Here is a 17,161-nt window from a genome sequence, read left to right on the forward strand (position 1 = left end):
TGCAGGTTTTAGGCTAATTTCAAACTCATCAATTACTTTGTGATCATTTTGATCATGGGTTTACAGAATGAATGCTGAAGCTTCTACGAGATTAGTTGAACTGGTTTAAAAGTATTCTGTTACTGGTCAAGTTCTAAAGGAGTCGCAATAACTATACTGCAAATATTACATGCTTCTCTACAACCTAAAGGAAAAAGCTTTTTCAACTAGTTCTGTACTATACGCTAAAACAGGCATACAATTGCGGTACTTATTTTTAATGGTTTATTACCATTATTCTTTTTGTTGTAAGGGCTGAAGTTGCACGTGCGGACAAGGACTTTCTGGTTCTCCTCTTGTCCACAGAGTTTCGAGATCACCTCTCTTCTTTCCCAGTGCAATAAAGGTCCCTGCACCCCAAACAAGAGATTCATGGTAAGAGAAATAAAGTGGAAGACAACATTTCATCTGGGGTTCATGAGCATGGCAATGTAAGTTGCAGCTACTGCACTATTCTTAATCTCATTGCCACTTACCAAGTGTGAAAGGAACGATGTAAAGCAAAGCAGGTTGACCATGTCCATCCATCATGTTCAAGGCCACATACGTGACCAGAAGACCTGTGGAGTGAATTTAAGGAATAGAGCATTAATGAGCCGATGGTCTTTATGTTGCAAGACAGAAGACAAGGAAAAGAAATCTGGAAAATAATATATTCCCATAGAATTAAATAAGGGGCCCAGCAAATCAGGGGAATATCATTTTCGTGCCCTTTGAATTATGAGATTATTAAGTTTAGAGCTAGATAAGCTCTGCAAGTCAGGCTGGAACAAGTTTTTTCCCTTAGCAGTGAAGAGCTTGAGCTTCATCAATTTGAGGCCGAGTTGAATTAAAACAAAGTAAAATTCAAGCTTGGCTTGGTTCCATCATACTCCCCACATATCAACAGGATGAATCTTGCAAATTTAGAATTTCTCATACCTAAACCATAGGCAGTCATTGTCCATACAAAGTACCCTGCTCGAAGTTTCTTCTTTGCCAGCCAATCGTATCTGCAAAAATCATCAACACCATCAGTCAATGAACAGACTAAGCATCAGAAACCAATTTCTTTGTTCGGAACAAATCTAATTATTGCAACATTTGAATGAAGATAGAGTACTAAGAAAACAAACAGAAGCAACTATTTCCAGTTTAAACTATACTGCACACCGAATTCGATCAATAGCAAATTCATAAGCCACAGTAACAGAACTTATGGACTTATTGATGCAAATCTTGTAGATATGGTCTATTAACAAATTAAGAATCAGCATGTTTTGGTTTTATAGTTATAAGGTCTTAAACTACACAAAAGCATAAATAATAGACAAAGATAACAAAGATCAAAATTTAATTTCTAGATCCTGTGGCAACTATTAGCCATGCAAAAGTTACATAAGGCTCCAATATTCAAACCTTAGCGAAAATGCCACAAGCAGTCCAGGTAAGATTATGTCTCCAAATCCAATAACACTGTAGCCACCCCAAGGATCAAACATCCGTGGAATTTTTAGTAGCATTGGTATGCCATCCTCTCCACCCTTATCACCACGAGCTACCTATATAGAAGAAAAATAATAAAATAATGTCATTCCCTCTATTGTCCAACAGGTCTACAGAAAGAATATGATCCATTGTCAGAATCCTATCGTGAAGAAATAATGTTTATAATTACTTACCACTATCATCACACTCTCATGAAACCACCATTTGGAAACAAACACCCAGAAGATATCATACAAGAAAGCACAACCCAGAAGAACTGTTCCAACCTAATTCAATAAAAATTCACCACTAAAGAGCATCAAAAAAATTTTCAACACACTTCAATTATTCTCATATGCATACTGGCTACATGCATATTTTATCTTGTGTGTACAGAAACATGGAGAAGATATGACCCATGTAATAGCAAAACATGCATGCACTTCTAAGCAGTAGGCAGAAAAAGCCAATAAATCAAAGTACTCACCTTGAGATTTGGGACTCGAACAATCTGAAGAACTGTGATTATAAGTGCAATACCCTGATTGAGAGGGCAAGAGAGGAAGTTTAAATATCATCAGTTCACCATGATAAGAGTGCAAATCAAATTAAGTTCCCAGGCATATTAATTTTCAATGAGAAAAGATGTCACTACAAGCAAATGGAGACGTGAGATACAATACAATCACCTGAAGAAATTCAGTATCTAAGAAAGGTACCAATAACAACATATGAAGGTAAGATACTTGAAATGTTAGCTTACAAGAATATCTTGACCTATCCAGGCAAAGGAGATACGGCGATAAACTGCCCAAACAACAGCAAATGTTATGCAGAAGGGACAAACAGCCAGTGTCAGATGTGAAACAGCTCCAAAGAAGGGTACTTTAATATATGATTCTGCAAAGCGCTGAAACCACCTGAAACTATATATATTTAGCTGTCAGTATCATATGATTTTTAACTTGTTTATTAAAACTTGGAAAGAGAAAGCCTGTGTTATAGGAATAGTGTTGCTTTAAATACATTGTAATAGAGATTTAGTTGCTGACTTCCCTTTTCCATATATTTCTGAGAGAGACTTTGATCTTAATGATGTTCAATTACAGTCACAGGAAAGCAGAATAATAAAGAAGATGCACATGTAAACACAGAAAAGCAATCAGGAAGGAATATGCATACCATGATAACAAAGCCACCAAGCACGTTTGCAGGCCCTGGAAGCACAAAGGGATATCATGGATCAGCATTCATCTCAAAGGAGTCTTCCCCTAAGCCCCAACCCTCTGCCCTTTTACCGGGCCTTATCACAAGAGAATGCTAGAAAAATACAACAGGCAATTCAAATGTGGCTTCTGATTAAGTAATTTTTACATCCAGGCATATTTATTCAACATATGTTTTCAAATTGACGTTCAAAGAAACATTGCACAGTAATGGTTCTCGCACGAGGTAACATATCTTTCGGATAAGTTATTTTTAAGCTGGAAGGATTGTAAGCCTTGCAACTCACACACCCAAGATCTTTGACGTGTTTTCTGAAATCTTAAACTCTGTAAGAACATCAAGGAATAGACATCACAGTGTCCACCAAAGTAATGATGACACAGATATACTGGTGCTCAATAAGGAGAGGTGTCTCTGATTGCAGCTCCTGAAACTGATACCCTCCCACTGAAAAGATTCAAGATCTTTGACACATTGAAAAAGGTATTTTCTTCTCTGAAGATGTAAATGTATATGATAAATAGTCTAGAAAAGTACTGAGACATGGATGATGGTGCTCGACGTGCACAAGATGTGCATGTGTAACAACATTGCGGCTTCCATCAAATGGCTTCATAAATCATAACCATTACTCACATTTAGGGACATTGCCGATAACGTAAAATAGAGTCCCAAGATGACCCTTCAGGGCAATATGCTTTGATTAGAGCTTTTTGTAAGATTTTCCAACCAAGCACAGATCAAGAACAGGAAGAAGAGAAACATATAAATACAAGGAAAGAAGACTAGCATCATCATAAAATCTTAGAACTGCCCATAAAAATATTAAGAACTATAGGGCATAATATGATGTAGCTCAGTAACAACTTGTAAACTACCAATAAAAAGATGGAGGAAATAAACCACACCGAACTAAGCATACAACTATATGAAAAAAGGCACACCTCTACACCACCGATGCAAAACAGAACCACCAGGACCTCAATAAACCAGAATGACATAAGCTTGTAAAGCATGACCAAGAAACATGAAGCAATCACAACAAAAAGAACTGCTGATGTTGTATTTATGTCAACATAACCACTCGAACCTGCACCTCCCACTTGTTGAAATTCTTCTGATGCATCCTGTACAAACAACATCAATCAGCATGTCATTGTGGTGAATGATTGAATTATACTGAAAAATCTTTTGCGATATAATAGAACAGAATGTAACAAAGAATGCATAAAATTTTGCTCTTAAAAGGGTATAAAGTGACCTTTAGTAGCTTGTCTTGCTCAATAGCAACTTCTCTAGCAGTCCATGCAGACCAATAAGAAGCACACAAAATGGTACCAACAGCCATTAGCCACAAAAACACTTCAGCAATATCAACTGCAGGACGCTTTGGAGAGTAAAGCGCAACAGAAACTACATAAAGATGAAAAATGCGGACAATTTAAAATCCATTATGACATAATGCCATATGAGGTATTACAAAGCAAGGAAAAAGATCAGAAGAGTATTTTTCCATTCTGATCTTTTTCCAGAACAACAAAGAGGCTGGATCAACTGTGACGCTGACATAAAGAAATGTGGAAGAAAGAAAGTCATACCCACGGTGTTGTTATTCATATAGTTTTCCAAATTTATGCCAGCATCCTGAGGGAGCATGATAGCTGGGATTTTTATATCTACATCAGCATTGGATTCGCAAACCATCTTGAAGAGTTCTGTAGAATAAGATTAACTGGTTCAGTATTTAGAAAGCAAAAATAAGTTTTGGACTGTTCACAACTGCTCGTAACTGTAATTAGCCGTTACAATAAATTCTATAAACTTTAATATAACATTTCCTATCTTTATGGCTCAATTGATTAAGAATCTAATGCTACCACAATCATAGTGCAAATAAGCTCAAAGGATTGAAAATGATGATATCAAAACAGCTAGAGAATTTGGATGGATAAAATGCAATGAAGTTTAAAGACGTGTCATAAAGAACAGAAAAAGTAATCTTATGAGTAATTTTCCAATCACAGTTGCAGTAGAATTAACATTTTTCATGATGATGGCTGTGGTTGAAAAATGTAAAGATATCAGAAGCCAAAATATAAGCCCACAAAATTTCTTCAAATTTCCAACTTGAAGCAATAATCTTATCATATATTCTGCACAGAAAATCCTCTTTTTATTTTGGTTCACGTACAAAAACTTACTATGAAATGAAGTGAAGATCTATCCACCAAGACAATGCCTCTAAGAGAGGCAGATAGCACATGAATAAGCATTGGGTATGAAGTGAATCTTTACCACACCAGGCCGTCAAGATGGACAAACTCTTAGGAGTTTTAAATAAAAGGACATGAGATACCTGTTTGGTTGTTTATTATGAGGATGGCAGAAGCACCAGCTTCTTCAGCAATATTTGCCTTCACCGTAAAACTACAGTTACCTCGATGCACCAGAATGACCTCCCCTGCAAGCTACCAACAAACAAGATATTCATGATTATGAGAGAGTAGAGGAACAAGGGAAAGGGCAACTGATCAAATGAAAGCACATGTACAAGTCATAAAGAATACATTTATGAGTCAAATTTTATGAATATATTGTAAAAAGATCAAAATTGGAAAACCTGACTCCTAGGTTTGCTGCAACAATCAGGAGGATCTGCAAGTGCAAGCCTGGTATGATTTGCATGCTTTTCCTTTGACTCCATAGTAGGTCCAAAACGCGCACCAACACCAACATACTCATTGGCTTCTAAACCGTTAATCCAGGTTGGGACTTTTACCTATAGAACAAATTGGATCAAATCTAATATACAAAGGCCATATTCATAATTTTGAAAACGATATACCAAATAATATGATTAAACCAAGAAAAATGATACAAATAGACAAGCACCATTTCTAACTCAATTTTCAAAGGGCAGCAAAGAAGTAAGAAAATCTATAATTGAGTCCAAAATTTAGAAGCAAAGAAGATGACAGAGTATTTTCAACAATTTACTTAACTTTTCTAAGCTGAGTTCCAGTAGCAAATATTTCGGAGATTAAAAGCTTTCCAAAAAAAACTTATCATCCAAGTAAAATATACTTTTGATCTACCTTAAAATTTGAAGAAAGATTAAGGTTTCCTTAGGCTGCTAAGAAATGTCTAAAGGTGTTTCACCATACCGATACTATGGGAAAAGAGTCCTACTCAACTAACCCAAAATAACTACTTACCTTACTTTAACCAAATTTTTTCCTTCCAATGCATAAAAACAAACAATTCAATAAAGTTAATGAATTTTCTCCCAGCCTTAATCACCAAATGAGAAAAATACATAAAAAGCCTATATCTGAATAATTTAGCTCATAGCAAATTTGACCACTTCTGTTTCCCTTGAGCCAAACCAAAAAGAAAGGAACTCACCAACAACCATATTAACTTTTCCATCAGGACCAAACCCACAAAAATAAGCCTAAAAAGTAAAAATTTCCCACCATTTTCTCAGCAATCAAACAGGAAGAACTAAAAGACAAAGTCATAATTTGAAGTAAATAAATCCTAAGAAAGAAACAATTAAACTACTTATCGAATTTAATGAAACATCTCAACCCAACATCAAGTACAAGAGAAAAAAGTAAGATTCGTTCATCATTCCTCCCTTTCTCAGCAACCAAACAAACAGCAAAGAGAAAAACAGAGAGAAAAAAAGAGTAAAGTTTAGGGCTTTTATAAAAATACCAGAACAAAGTTATTAGCACAACCAGGTCTCTTTGGTGCAACGTCGTCTTGATGAACTATGTCTCCAGCTGACCCCAACCCAGCAATCAAAACTACTATTAAAATTACTATAAATACACCCCTATTTATTTCCATATTTGGAAATAAATAACATTAAAAATAAAAGAAAAATAAAAGTGTTCTAGGGTTTTTTCTTCCTTTATTTCTTCAGTAATATAAATAAAGAAAATGAAAAAAAAAAAAAAAACAGATAGAAGGTGAAGAAGAAATGTGAAGAAGATGAAAGCAGGCAGTCAGGAAATGAAGAGGAAAAATATCACTTTTTTTTTTTTTTTTATTTCTGTTTTTTGAGCGTTTGAATATGAAAGCAGCACCGTGTGGTAACAGTTGTTGACTGGATTTGCTTTTTATTCTTTCCCTGTGTGGTTGACGCTCTTGGTCGGCGTGTGCACTTCACGTATTACAATTTTGGGGTGGACTGGGTCAGGGTCCTAGGGGATTTTTGTTTGTTTTACTAATAAATTAATTATTATTTTAAAAAATTATACAAAATAACATTTATTTTTTTCATTCAAATTATATTATATAATCATTTTATTATGAAATAATTAATTTATTTATTAAAATAAATATTCATTATTTAATTTTTATGATATATAATAAATGATTAATTTTTTAATAATATAATTATATAACAATATTTAAATAAAAAATATATTGACATGATATCACTATTTTATATAATTTTTTAAATTATTCAACGCTTAATCTAGTCTAAATTTTAAATGTACTTATTTTCAACATATTCAATTATTACTTTGATAAGAGTCATTGATTATCTAATAAAAATAACCATGTCCACATTAAATTTAAATTTTCTGAAAAAAAATATATTTCATTTAGATGCAATAACAGTTACACCAATAATGAGATGTGATTAATATATAAAAATCTTGAATTTTATTGTTTCATATTTTGTTGAGATTAATACAATATTTTTTAATAAGGTAGTTTTTTATTAAATATTAATCATATATTAATACAATATTTTAAATTAAAATCTTGAATTCAAATCAAGATTTTGATTTAGTTGAGTTTATGTAGAAAATTCAAATAGTTGAATGACTGAGTTTATGGGAGAAATATTTTTATTTTATTTGTTTAGTGGAGACCACAAACAAAGGGAATGATTCGTTTCCTTGTTAGTTCACCGATCAGCCTTTAGCGGTGGGTGTAGTTGAAAAAGAGAGAGCGCGTGGGAAAATATCTAATCCAGTTCAAAGGTTTACCGGCTGCTGTCGAAATTGGTTCAAAGTTTCCGTATTGACCGTACAGATAGGACCGCATTATAAATAATTACTTGGATCTGGATCAGGTAACATCAACCTCACTGATTTCTTGGTGCATTTCAGCTATTTATTGGTCGAATCCATTTTCAACCATTCAAAGAGAAACACGTGCCAGTACAGGACGGACCTGAGCTGATAAGAGTAGCTGGGTTTCTTTAGACAGACGGCACCGAAGTTGCAGACGGGCCCCCACCTGGATACCAGTCGTGGTAGGCTATTCACACATGCACCATCTGTGATGGTGGAATCACAAGTGTGGGAAATGGCACATGTGTGTACCCCCAATTTGGAAATTTTCAGTTACGGTTTTTTTTTAAAATGTTGAAAATATCTGCCACTCCATGAGCTTGGCCAAGGTGAAAATACAAACTACAAATCTTATCACATCAAATTTCCATCGCCACCAAGACCATCATGATAAAACTAATGTCAGGGAAACATTGTTGCTTTCATTTATAATAAACTAAATACAAAAGGGAAAAAATAAAAATAATGGAATTTCGAAAGGACATTTCAAATCGTTGTGGCCCAAAAAACCCAAAGCTGGCTATGTCTCACCCAGCCAGTCTTTCCATGGTTACAGTTCCTCAAGATGTTGGGTCTAGTCCAATCCACCAGACAAACTTCGAAGAAGAGACTTTTTCCCTTTCACAAGCAAACAATTTTAATGTTACAATTTTTCTCACTCAGATGAGTGGAGGAGAATAATTGACATTCAAGACCGTAAACATACCGCCAAAGTCCTCTTATGCTTTACCCATTTATGCCGACAGGCTATAGGGAATCTACATTCACAAGGCTGTAGCTTCTACATATTTAGTACCAATTTTTATGACAAAAAAAAAAAATGGGGTAATAAAATTTTAGAGGAGGGATGGCTGCATGTAAAATGTACTGCGAAACAAACAAGATTGCCGTCCACTAGATAGGGTCCCACAAATTCCAAATCTGAATACTCGACATTTGATTCTAAATTGTAACATGGATTGCAGGTATCCCCGTTACACTAGCGGCTATCAACATCGAACCAAATTCATAGCCAATAATAAATTCCCGAGAAAATGATTGTTTCTACATTAATCATTCGTAGTTGAACAGAAGGCCTACTTATGGTAGTTGAAAAGCTCTTCCGCCTTCGTACAGACAACTGAAGGCAGCAAGAATGTGCATTCTAGCTTAAGGCTATAATTGCCTAAAACATGATTTGGGCAAATATTAGACTTTATGAAATTTTAATTAATGAACACAAATAAGACGTGCTAATTTCTTTCAGGCTCTTGTTCTTTCCTTTTTCCTTAGTAGCTTTGCAAGAGAGTAATTGACTAGAACTGGCTCACCAAGACACAGTTCCCTTCTTGTTTCTTCCTATTATGAAAATACAAAGAGGTTGCCCTCATAATTAAAATTGCATCCTGACTAAGCACAACAAAGAAAAAAATTAAAAAATAAGTTAAAAACTTACAAGGGAACCACAATGCCAAGGATCCCAACCCTTCAAGGTGCCATCTTTCAACCACCTGAAAAGCATCTGATCAAAATTGTCCAGGCTGTGAGCCAAACCGAGGAAGTATCCCCATTGTGGAATCATCTCTACTCCGGATCTGACCCTTGCCATACAAGAATTTTTGGCATTAGTTCTTTACTCATTTGACCAAACAAGAATAATAGTTGGTAACAAAAGAAAACCGATGTTTGGTTTTAACTTCTAAATAACGAACCATCACAATTCACAACCAAGAAAATCATGAACTGAAGTCAGGCATCAGGGGCACAGATGAGAATCCAAACATGCATCCACATTTTATTTACAAGTTCAAATAGTTAATTCACAAGAATGGACACAGTGTAAAGACAAATGAAAATTACATATAATCTGATTAACCCTTTTCACAAGCAAAATTAGACAAACTTATAATAGAAAAGAGAAAGCAGCATGCTTGCATATCTCCTTACCGAGCCATTGCCATTAAGTGAAAAAATGAACTGGTTTCCTTTCTTGACCCAAGGAGAGAATTTCTTGCATTCTTTCTGGCCAATCTGAATTCAATCTACGGGCAAAATCTTCCACCTCCCTACACAAAAGATATAAAGGAAGATCATTATGGCTACAGATGCAAATTTCCTCCAAAATAGTGTAAAACAAATATAAGATATTAACATTGTTTCTTCATTGGCTACAATATTCATTGTTGTTGTCTGCATGCTACTTTTCCTCTACCAGTAGGACTATCCAATTCATATGAACAATCTCTAAAAATAATATGGACAATCCATCAAAAAATAATAATAACATGGACAAGTACACAGATTTTCAACAGATCAAGAGCAATGATTTCATATTCTTCTAAAATTTCAACATAATCCAGATATACAGAATAAACAGAATATCAGATGAAAAAATCTTCTGTTTCTATCATTATAGAGAAGCAGCAGCACTTCCTTCTAGAAATATAAATGGAATTACACATAAATCCTTAAAAAATGAATAAGGTGAGGTCATAAAGTTTATAAAATCTACTGATTACAATATTTACTTGGCAGCTCATCCTGTGCACACTTGTCTGTAATAGAGCAACAGAAAATGGAGGAGAACGAGAGAAGGGCAAAACGACAGAAAGAGGAGAAATAGACCCCAACCGCATCCCTACCCCTATTTTACCTCCCAAATATGCAACATAAAACATCCACTTGATGATATATTTCAAAGAATAAAAACAAAAAAGTCCAAAAACCTCAAAATCTTCGATTTCTTTCTCTACTGCTAATTGGGCAATTAGAAAATGTAAACACTGAGCCCTAAGGTGAAAAATCCAGGGTTATGTGACAATGTTGTTGTTCAATGCTCCAAGAAGAACAAGAAGAAGAAAGGAAGAAAGGAAGCAAAGAGGAAGATTTACAAGGCAAAATCCCTTTACCTGTCTATTCTTTCCTTCAATGCCGGATCAATCTCATCATCAATATCAGCATCATCAAACTCATTCTTATTGGCAATAATATCATCTTCTACATCCTGTAAGGTTGAGGTAGAACCAATACTGGGCTGAATTTTCTGACCAACTTCGGCACTACTGCATGCAGAGTTAAGACCATTTGGCTCCTGAACATGAGGGGAACTTCAGTAACTTGACAGTATTGAAAGAAAGAAAAAAGAAGAATGCAGAGGTTCAGACCTTATTATGGTTTTTAGTGGTTTCATTGGCAGACATACTCTTCTGCTGATCTTTCCTTCTTCGGTTCTTCTTTTTACTCTTTGAAGTTTTAATCCCTTTAGAATCTGCAAAACAGAATTCCCTTGCCTCCTATGAAGCCTTCAGAAGGAATTAGAAAAGAAGACTAAGGGGCTTAAGGTATCCATAAAAGCAGAACAATTTTAAAAAATTACAATTCCGGTGTATAAAACTTATGTGCCAGTACAGATACCAAATGCCAAACAGAAAAGTAGAATTAGCATTCTTAACACTTTATCTGTTACCTGATATCCATAATGGAGTGCAAAAATTCAATAATTATTGATTTTAGTTTGTTAGAAAATTATTCCCGGATAAAGTTCCTAGACGATGATGATTGAAGGAAATATTAATAATTTTACCATCCTATACTATAAAAAGTTCTCCAATCCTGAAAACAGGCCATCCTGTAAAATCTTCAAAGAAAAGTCATGCTCTTTCCATTTCTTTGCAATTTATATATCATCAAACTGGTTTCCGATAAAGTAGCATAAAACAATTTACTTTTCTGGTCCAATTTTGGGCCTATCATTCACTCTTCAGTCCCTCACACTCCCAAATGACTGCAGAGAAATAGAGGACGTTTGAACATTGATATTGACACATGAGATGCAACCATAGTAGCTAAAGTGAATTTTACTATTCCTTTTACAAGAAGAGCTATTTAATCAGTATACCATAAATCAAGACACTTCAGTCAATTAAGCATATCAACCAACCAAAATACATCTGAAACAGAGAAGGTTTTACAGAACTACAATCATTGGGTTGGAAAATTAAATATATGGAGATACACTACATCAGAGCAAAACTTAAGCATACCTTCATTGCCTCCATTAATAAAAGACAAGAGGTCATCAACTGAACGATCATCGACATGCTCTTCTTTAACCTCAGCATTCTGAGACAAACAGAAATCTTAACTTATTTACATGCATTTTAAGCAGGGACTTGAATAATAAGCCTTCTAAAATTAATTGACATAGCAAGTTCGTGTCAACCAGTAAAACACACTACTAAGGAGTAAAATTACACAGGTAGGAAATAATCAGAGCATGAAAGCAGTAGAAAACAAGTAAGAGAAAGTCACCTTTAGTTTCTCCCTCTCTTTTAGTTCCTTCCTCTTTTTTGCATACAATCTATTCAACAGTCGAATGCGTGGGTCATCAGTTGTGTTTTTCAGAGGCTCCAACTTTTCTTCCTAAACAAACCAAATAAGTATTAAAAATAAGAAAAGAGATTACGAGAGTAGACATAATAAATAAGGAAGTTTTAACTAGCACCAGACACCTCAGTAAGATCATCAGGCAAATGAAATATCTCACGTATCTCCTCGGGGGTTTTTCCCTCAATAATTCGTGCAAGGGCACGACTGGTAAGATCAACTAGAGGCTTTAACTGAAGGCTGTCAGCAGCAGATGTCAACTCACAGAGCCTCTTTGTGTCCATTCGGATAAACCTTTCATCAAAAGACTTGCGCTCCTTCAAACAGAAAAGAAAACACACAAAGGAAGGAAAAGAGGAAGCTCAGAGTCAGTTTACTATATGAACTGAATATCCTATAAACACATATTCTTTTTCTTTTTGCAAAAAAGAAAGTGGCAAAGGAAATCAAATATATAAAGAAAGCCATTCTATACCTAAAGAATGGAAAAAAATTGGCTCCATTTATGCCACTCCAGAAAGATTAAACATCTACTAAAGAAAGCAAGGAGAGAACATCAGACATAAGAGGCGAATACTAATTAAGAAATATGTTGAAACTACCTTGTTAGAGCAACCAGGCACCTGATGAAACCGGCAATAATCAAGAATTAGGCTTAACATGGCAGGATTGACTCGCTGAGGAAGAGATATAGCATAATTCTTGGAGGATCCCATGCCCTTTTGTATCACTTCATGGCATATCATGGGACAAAACATTGCAACCTCCTGTTCAACTTGTTGGATTGAGCCATCAGCAGTTTGAAGCCAAATATAAGACTTCATCATCTGAGAATGAATCCAGCAAAGCTTCAGAATCAAAACTTAAAGATACACTTGAAAACATACCAAGGCCACTAAAGTGTAATTGTCAGCATTACTAACTTTTGCAAGAAATTCTATGCCTTTTTTAACAGCTAAACAGTTAACTCCATCCTACTTTCTCACCCAGTCTGAGTTAAGTTACCTATATCCCCATCCTTCAAACACTCAAGCAATATATTTTCTGGGTCCTCCTTCAACCCTACTAAGCCAACTATGTAAAGCACAAATTTCACCAGACAGAAACCTAGTCATTCATCATCATGCTCAGGACATTATTCCAATGGAGTGTCCATCTAGCCAAACTCACACTACATAGGTTAAGAAAATCAAGAAAGTTATGCACGTAATTGTTAAAAATACAAACAAACAAAAAATTGTTCACAGAACAATAATTAGGTTAATGTCACACCAGAGCTAATTATTTCACTAATTACCTCAGTTGTGCAGTTGCTAAATAAATAAATGCAACCATGAACAATATGCCTTTTATAACTAACAATGGAGTGCTGAAGAATATGAAAGACTCTGCTCTCTTTTAAACTATATAATAATAAAGATTAATTAACCTAAAACGTAAAAGTAGTGAATAGAAAAAAAAATGTTCTTCACCTCCTTTCATAAAGGAAAAACAACACTTTATAAATTTAAAAGGACTCAGAACGACTTACCTCAGGTTTAATGACTGCCATATCAACCTCTGACATTTGAAAGTAAATTTAAAACTCCAAGAAAGGTATTTATGTAAAGCTTGTTGTAGCATAAGTTGTATACCCTGATGCTCTATCCCTCAAAAGCTTGAATACAGTAGATCAAACAACAGCTTTGCACTTCTTAAATGGCAGAGACTCTCAAACCTGTAATAAGCTACCCACAGTACTACTATCAATGACAAATTTCCCACTTGCACGAACATTGATCAGGAAGTAGATCTCAAGAGGTACTTAAAGCAGCAACATGAAGCTGTTCAAGCACAAAAAATTGTATCAAATTATAGTCAAGTTTCTGCAGTTAAGTAGTTAATCACATAAACAGGTTGCAAAAGGAGGTAAATACGCCTAAGCTCCTACTTTAAATATCATGAATGGTGTCCCCAAAATATAATAAACTGTCTCTCTCAATCACATTTTTTAAATTAATTCTATGTATGTTTGAGTTAGTATTAACATACACCGCTAAAATTGTTCAAAATGGATAATATATTGGACTGTCAACACAAAACTTAGGATCCCTACATTCTCATGATTCCTATCACTGCAACATATGACATCAGAGTCAAAAACAGCAGCAGAAGTAAGATAATTGTTATTGCAGGGAAAATAGCAGAGTAGTTGAAAATTTAAGTCATTTACCAGGATTATCTCAACCTTTGTTTCACCAGAAAAACACTTTCCTTCTACTAAATTTGCTTTATAGAACCAAAAACTCCAGCAGAAAGATTCAATTTCCAAAGTAACTTCCACATCCCAACTCCACCACAACATAAAGCTTAATATGGTAACAAGTGATTTTTGTTCAGAAAACGAGTCTAACCATCCATTAGAAATACAAAACTTTAACTAAGTCAATACATGCTCTTGCTAAAGCTTACACTGAAATGCTTGCTCCACCCCACTCTCTCTCCCCAATTTCTACAAGGCAATACTTGCCTAACCAAGACCTCATGACACACAACCATTAAGCACACATATATTTTCATAGAGCAGCAGCAAGACACATGGCACGATGAATCCCTATGACAAAATAAACACATAAATTTCTGTTCTCAGATGAGCCTGACACCTCTTGTTAAACACTTCTCCGGCAAATTGAAGTTATCAATTAGACACTCCAAGTTACATAGCTAGTGCCCCACTGTTGATACGAAACTAGTAAGTTTCTTTTAATTAAACTTTGACCCTTAACGTCACAAGAAAAACAAGCTAAATGAAACCCTTCTGCCGAAGTCTTTGTGTATCCTCTCAGTACCTCACCCCACATTCCACTTGTCTTTGTGCTGCATGGACAATTAAGTTTAAACACTTGTTGGCGTTACATCCAATTTCCATAACTGTTTTCCCTACAAATCTACCTTTACCTAAATTATCATCATTCCCGCAATAGTCCATATTTGACCCTACCTCAAAAAAATTCATGAACCCAATCACTTCCAAAACTTTTTCTGATATTTACAACCATCCCAGCTCTATTACCATTTTAAAAACATAAAATTCATGTATTTGACTTTTAAAGTGAGATTTTCAAATTATGGTAACCTAAATTGTTACCATGAAGAAAAGCTAGGTCACTCAGCAATTCTTAGTACTACCGAAATACCATATGGCAGCCAAATTTTTCATCTGCCAAGCTTCTGGGAAATAATAACATAATGAAGCCATCTTTCTTCGGTTCCTACAGTTATTTTAACCAAAAATAACTTCAATGGCAGGCAGACTAAACGCTAACCTAATTTCAAGCATGTATCAGTTATTCTAATATCCCATAAAACCAAAAAAGACCGAATAATTCGTGATTAAATTTCTTTCATTATCCTCTACTTAAACTGTCTTATACTTGCATTCCTTTTCTCATAAACCAAACATCTTTTAACAAATAAACACACATAGTGCATCAAATCAACAGAAATTAATTTGCAAAACCAATAAAAAAACGCTACCTAGCTCACAGACTCAAGCAGCTAATTCATAGGAACATATAAATTAAACAAAAATTTTAATCAAAAATGAGAAAATGAAACACATTTCTGTCGCGAATCGATTCGATAAAAAACAATGAAATAATGATTCAAGAAAGTGAGTCTTAACATATAAGTACAAAAACGATCTTCACTTTCTTTTCAATGTTTAATATATAGTAATTCATTGATTTTGGCAAATTATAAGCAAAACAGCGTTGTTTTGATTGTACCCTCGGAAAGCAATCGGAGATTGCAGAGCTTCTGAACTGCTGAGCTATGGCGGTGGTCGGAGAACTCAGGATGGATAAAGGAAAGGGAGAAAGGGATAGAAGAAAATAGAGTTTCTTTTTACGTATAAATATTGTAAAACGCTGAACGAAAAAGGAAAGGGTGAAGATTTTCTGTGCTCAAGGTGCTCGTCGCATCGCTGTCATTGGCGGACCGAGGGTCCGATGAAACGTCACCGCACACACGCACACACACACACACACACACACACACACACGTGAACCCTATTAGAGTTGGTTAGGGTTAGGTGTCTTCTTTCCTTTTATGTTTCTTTTTGTCCATTTCCGCCCATCCACCCTGGAAATATCCAATTGTCTTAGGAAAAAAAAATATCTCTTTTTTAGTCCAAGAAAATAAATATTTTTGTTGATAAAATTAATGGCTCTACAATAATGACGTGGCGTTCGGAAGATCATTTTTAAAATGCTTAACATCCCAACTAATTAATCCTATTTTGTGGATAATTAATTAATCTTAAAATATATGATTTAGTACATTTTTGGCTTGTTATTAGTAAGGATGTAAATGAATTGCGTCTAAACTAATTTTATTATATTGGTGCTTTATTTATTTAATTAATTAATTTTAAAATATTATTTTATGATTATTTATTATATTTAATAAATAAATAAAAATTAAATTTATTGATAAAATAATTTATCAAATATTTTATTTATTTATACATCTGAATTTAAATAAATCAAATAAATTTTACTATTTTTTAATTTTTTAATTAACAAATTTTAAATATTAATAATATTATTAATTAAATAAATTTAATAAATGAATAAAACAATACATATCTATAAATCGAATATTTTCTTTAATTAAAATAATTTAAAATCTTAATTCTCATAATAACATATATTTGAACTTTATTCTTAAACAAAGGCATATTGGTTTAATTGAATTCCAAGTCAGCATTATACTCTATGTCAGTGAGCCAAAATAATGTCATTTTTTAATTTCCTGCAACATCAACCAAGAAACAATAAAACTTGTAGCAAATATCATTGCAGATAAATGAATTGGTTAAAGGAGTTGAAAATGCAGTGCTCTGTGGCGTGCACCATTTTTTTTTTTTTTAAGAACAAACTCAAAATATAATGATTTTAACTGTCAAACTCTCACAAATATATCAA

The 17,161-nt window shown here is 34.2% G+C and overlaps 2 protein-coding genes across 4 annotated transcripts; both read right to left on the reverse strand.

Moving 5' to 3' along the window:
• Positions 1-6: 6 nt before the first annotated feature.
• LOC111313870 (signal peptide peptidase-like 4) lies at positions 7-6,830 on the reverse strand. 2 transcript variants are annotated; one of them, XM_022914710.2, is made up of 14 exons: positions 6,454-6,830; positions 5,354-5,512; positions 5,090-5,201; positions 4,332-4,448; positions 3,995-4,146; positions 3,678-3,860; positions 2,689-2,723; positions 2,270-2,432; positions 1,994-2,047; positions 1,701-1,793; positions 1,438-1,580; positions 961-1,031; positions 516-599; positions 7-389 (listed from the first exon to the last, which is right to left on the reverse strand). In XM_022914710.2, the coding sequence occupies exons 1-14, from the start codon at positions 6,586-6,588 to the stop codon at positions 274-276; spliced, it is 1,617 nt and encodes a 538-aa protein (XP_022770445.1). In that variant the 5' UTR covers positions 6,589-6,830; the 3' UTR covers positions 7-273. The 2 variants fall into 2 exon arrangements, with proteins under 2 accessions (XP_022770445.1, XP_022770446.1); XM_022914711.2 differs by having other exon boundaries at positions 2,270-2,426; positions 6,454-6,816.
• A 1,994-nt stretch (positions 6,831-8,824) lies between these two features.
• LOC111313872 (SKP1-like protein 21) lies at positions 8,825-16,264 on the reverse strand. Of its 2 annotated transcripts, none has more exons than XM_022914712.2 (11): positions 15,962-16,264; positions 13,726-14,017; positions 12,797-13,021; positions 12,320-12,511; positions 12,120-12,230; positions 11,852-11,930; positions 10,973-11,076; positions 10,718-10,899; positions 9,756-9,874; positions 9,265-9,403; positions 8,825-9,167 (listed from the first exon to the last, which is right to left on the reverse strand). In XM_022914712.2, the coding sequence occupies exons 2-9, from the start codon at positions 13,759-13,761 to the stop codon at positions 9,769-9,771; spliced, it is 1,035 nt and encodes a 344-aa protein (XP_022770447.2). In that variant the 5' UTR covers positions 13,762-14,017; positions 15,962-16,264; the 3' UTR covers positions 8,825-9,167; positions 9,265-9,403; positions 9,756-9,768. The 2 variants fall into 2 exon arrangements, with proteins under 2 accessions (XP_022770447.2, XP_022770448.2); XM_022914713.2 differs by having other exon boundaries at positions 9,265-9,409.
• Between the last annotated feature and the right edge of the window lie 897 nt (positions 16,265-17,161).

The sequence above is a fragment of the Durio zibethinus genome, chromosome 23 (assembly GCF_047325235.1).
Source record: "Durio zibethinus cultivar Kanyao isolate XHJ-2024 chromosome 23, ASM4732523v1, whole genome shotgun sequence".
NCBI classification, from domain to species: Eukaryota; Viridiplantae; Streptophyta; class Magnoliopsida; order Malvales; family Malvaceae; genus Durio; species Durio zibethinus.

Excerpts from the sequence above, each read along its gene's own strand:
- LOC111313870 (XM_022914710.2), bottom strand. The coding sequence starts at position 6,588 with ATGGAAATAAATAGGGGTGTATTTATAGTAATTTTAATAGTAGTTTTG. Across the intron at positions 2,724-3,677 it reads TTTGCATCGGTGGTGTAGAG|GGCCTGCAAACGTGCTTGGT; the intron begins GTGTGCCTTTTT and ends TTGTGCTTCCAG. Across the intron at positions 1,581-1,700 it reads ATGAGAGTGTGATGATAGTG|GTAGCTCGTGGTGATAAGGG; the intron begins GTAAGTAATTAT and ends TCTTCTATATAG.
- LOC111313872 (XM_022914712.2), bottom strand. The coding sequence starts at position 13,761 with ATGTCAGAGGTTGATATGGCAGTCATTAAACCTGAG. Across the intron at positions 11,931-12,119 it reads AAGAGAGGGAGAAACTAAAG|AATGCTGAGGTTAAAGAAGA; the intron begins GTGACTTTCTCT and ends TGTTTGTCTCAG. Across the intron at positions 10,900-10,972 it reads CCACTAAAAACCATAATAAG|GAGCCAAATGGTCTTAACTC; the intron begins GTCTGAACCTCT and ends CCTCATGTTCAG.